This window comes from Elephantulus edwardii, unplaced genomic scaffold (genome assembly GCF_000299155.1).
Source record: "Elephantulus edwardii isolate Elephantulus edwardi_28Jun2011 unplaced genomic scaffold, EleEdw1.0 scaffold00521, whole genome shotgun sequence".
In the NCBI taxonomy this organism is placed as follows: domain Eukaryota; kingdom Metazoa; phylum Chordata; class Mammalia; order Macroscelidea; family Macroscelididae; genus Elephantulus; species Elephantulus edwardii.
In genome coordinates, this window is record NW_006400271.1 from 99,056 (window position 1) to 100,437 (window position 1,382).

The following is a 1,382-nucleotide window of genomic DNA, read 5'->3' on the forward strand; positions in this document are numbered from 1 at the left end:
ACTGGTTGATTCACATTCTTCTGAATGTACAACATATTAGTATAATATTTTGTGACTGTGCCATGTAATAGAGCACGAATTGTTTTTCACAGTTGCAAATATTATTGTATATACAAAAATATAGCACATTCTCTCTGGAGAAAACAATGGAAAAAAAGTCATTTGCTACTTTATAAATTTTGCAAGGGCTATTCACAAAAAACTCTGCTTTAGGAGTGTCTTGTGTTGCTGTAGCTTATGCAATATGTGGGTCACCACGTTCTTCTGCCTCATAGTTTGAGCTCTAGTAGCTGAGTTCTAACAAGCATATCAGTTAAAATGGCACATGGGGGGAGGGGGAACCAAGCACCAACCCCAAAACAAAAACACTGCAAAACAGTAGAGTATCCCAAACCCTCTACTAACAGTGCCAAAATTCTGTTTAGTCAGTTGCATATGCGTGTTAAAATACAAAACAAGCTTTATTACTGTAGTATTCCCAATTAATGATGCTATGTTGGTTTTTCAAAGTTCCTGGGTGGGACGGTGGGAACTTTGCAGCAAACTGTGTTTGAGTTTTTACAACGACATCCAGGCCTATTAACACGGTCATAACACCCCTGGCACAATTTAAGGCAACTCTTGGCTGGAAGGTAACACCATAAGCAAGGCAGAAAGAGGAACATGACGCCCATGGCTGACCACTGTGTACAACAGTGAGACTGGCTGCAGGAGCATGGGTTCTCGGCACAGTTGTCCTCGTCATCATTAGAACAGTGATAGAAGAGGCCTTTCACACAGCACACACAAGTCCTATAGTCAATGACGTTCTGGGCCGAGCAAAGGCACTGCTTGTCACAGATCCAGTCCGAAGGCAGAGGCCTCGGATAGGTGCATTCTTTACACTTGCACTTGCCAGAGTCCTCACATCGGTAGGCATGCAAGCCCAGATCGTCCTTGCTCAGGGGCTTAAGCTCGCCTGGCTTGAGCTTAGATTTTGGCTGCACCCAGATTATTCCATCAGCAATGGGTCCCGAGGAAAAAGACGATCCTAGCAGTCTCTGTTCAGAGGAGTTGCTGCTGGTACTTGTCCTCGTACTGCTCCTCGACCCTGAGCTGACTGTGCTGATGGACCTGGTCAGGGGGGCTCTGGCGGAGGAGTGGACCTGTGGGTGTTGTAGTTCATTCAAATTTGTATTTGAATTTTGTAAATAAATTAGTAGGGGGAAAAAACCAAAAACCAAGGCCAGTGGCTGACTGTGGAACAGAACATCAACTACTCATATGCAAGTTCAAATTGAAGTGGAAGAAAATTAAAATAAGTCCACAAGAACAAAAAAAAATCTTTAGTGAACAGCAACTGAATTTAAAAACCATCTTTGTAAGGATGATAATCCTTCCTT

At 43.1% G+C, this 1,382-nt stretch overlaps 1 protein-coding gene across 1 annotated transcript; it reads right to left on the reverse strand.

The window, feature by feature from the left end:
• Nucleotides 1–491: 491 nt before the first annotated feature.
• Nucleotides 492–1,151, reverse strand: LOC102875542 (protein sprouty homolog 2-like; the record flags this gene model as incomplete). Its single annotated transcript, XM_006903144.1, has 1 exon — nt 492–1,151. A coding segment is annotated over one exon (660 nt), but the record flags the coding sequence as incomplete, so codon positions are not given.
• Between the last annotated feature and the right edge of the window lie 231 nt (nt 1,152–1,382).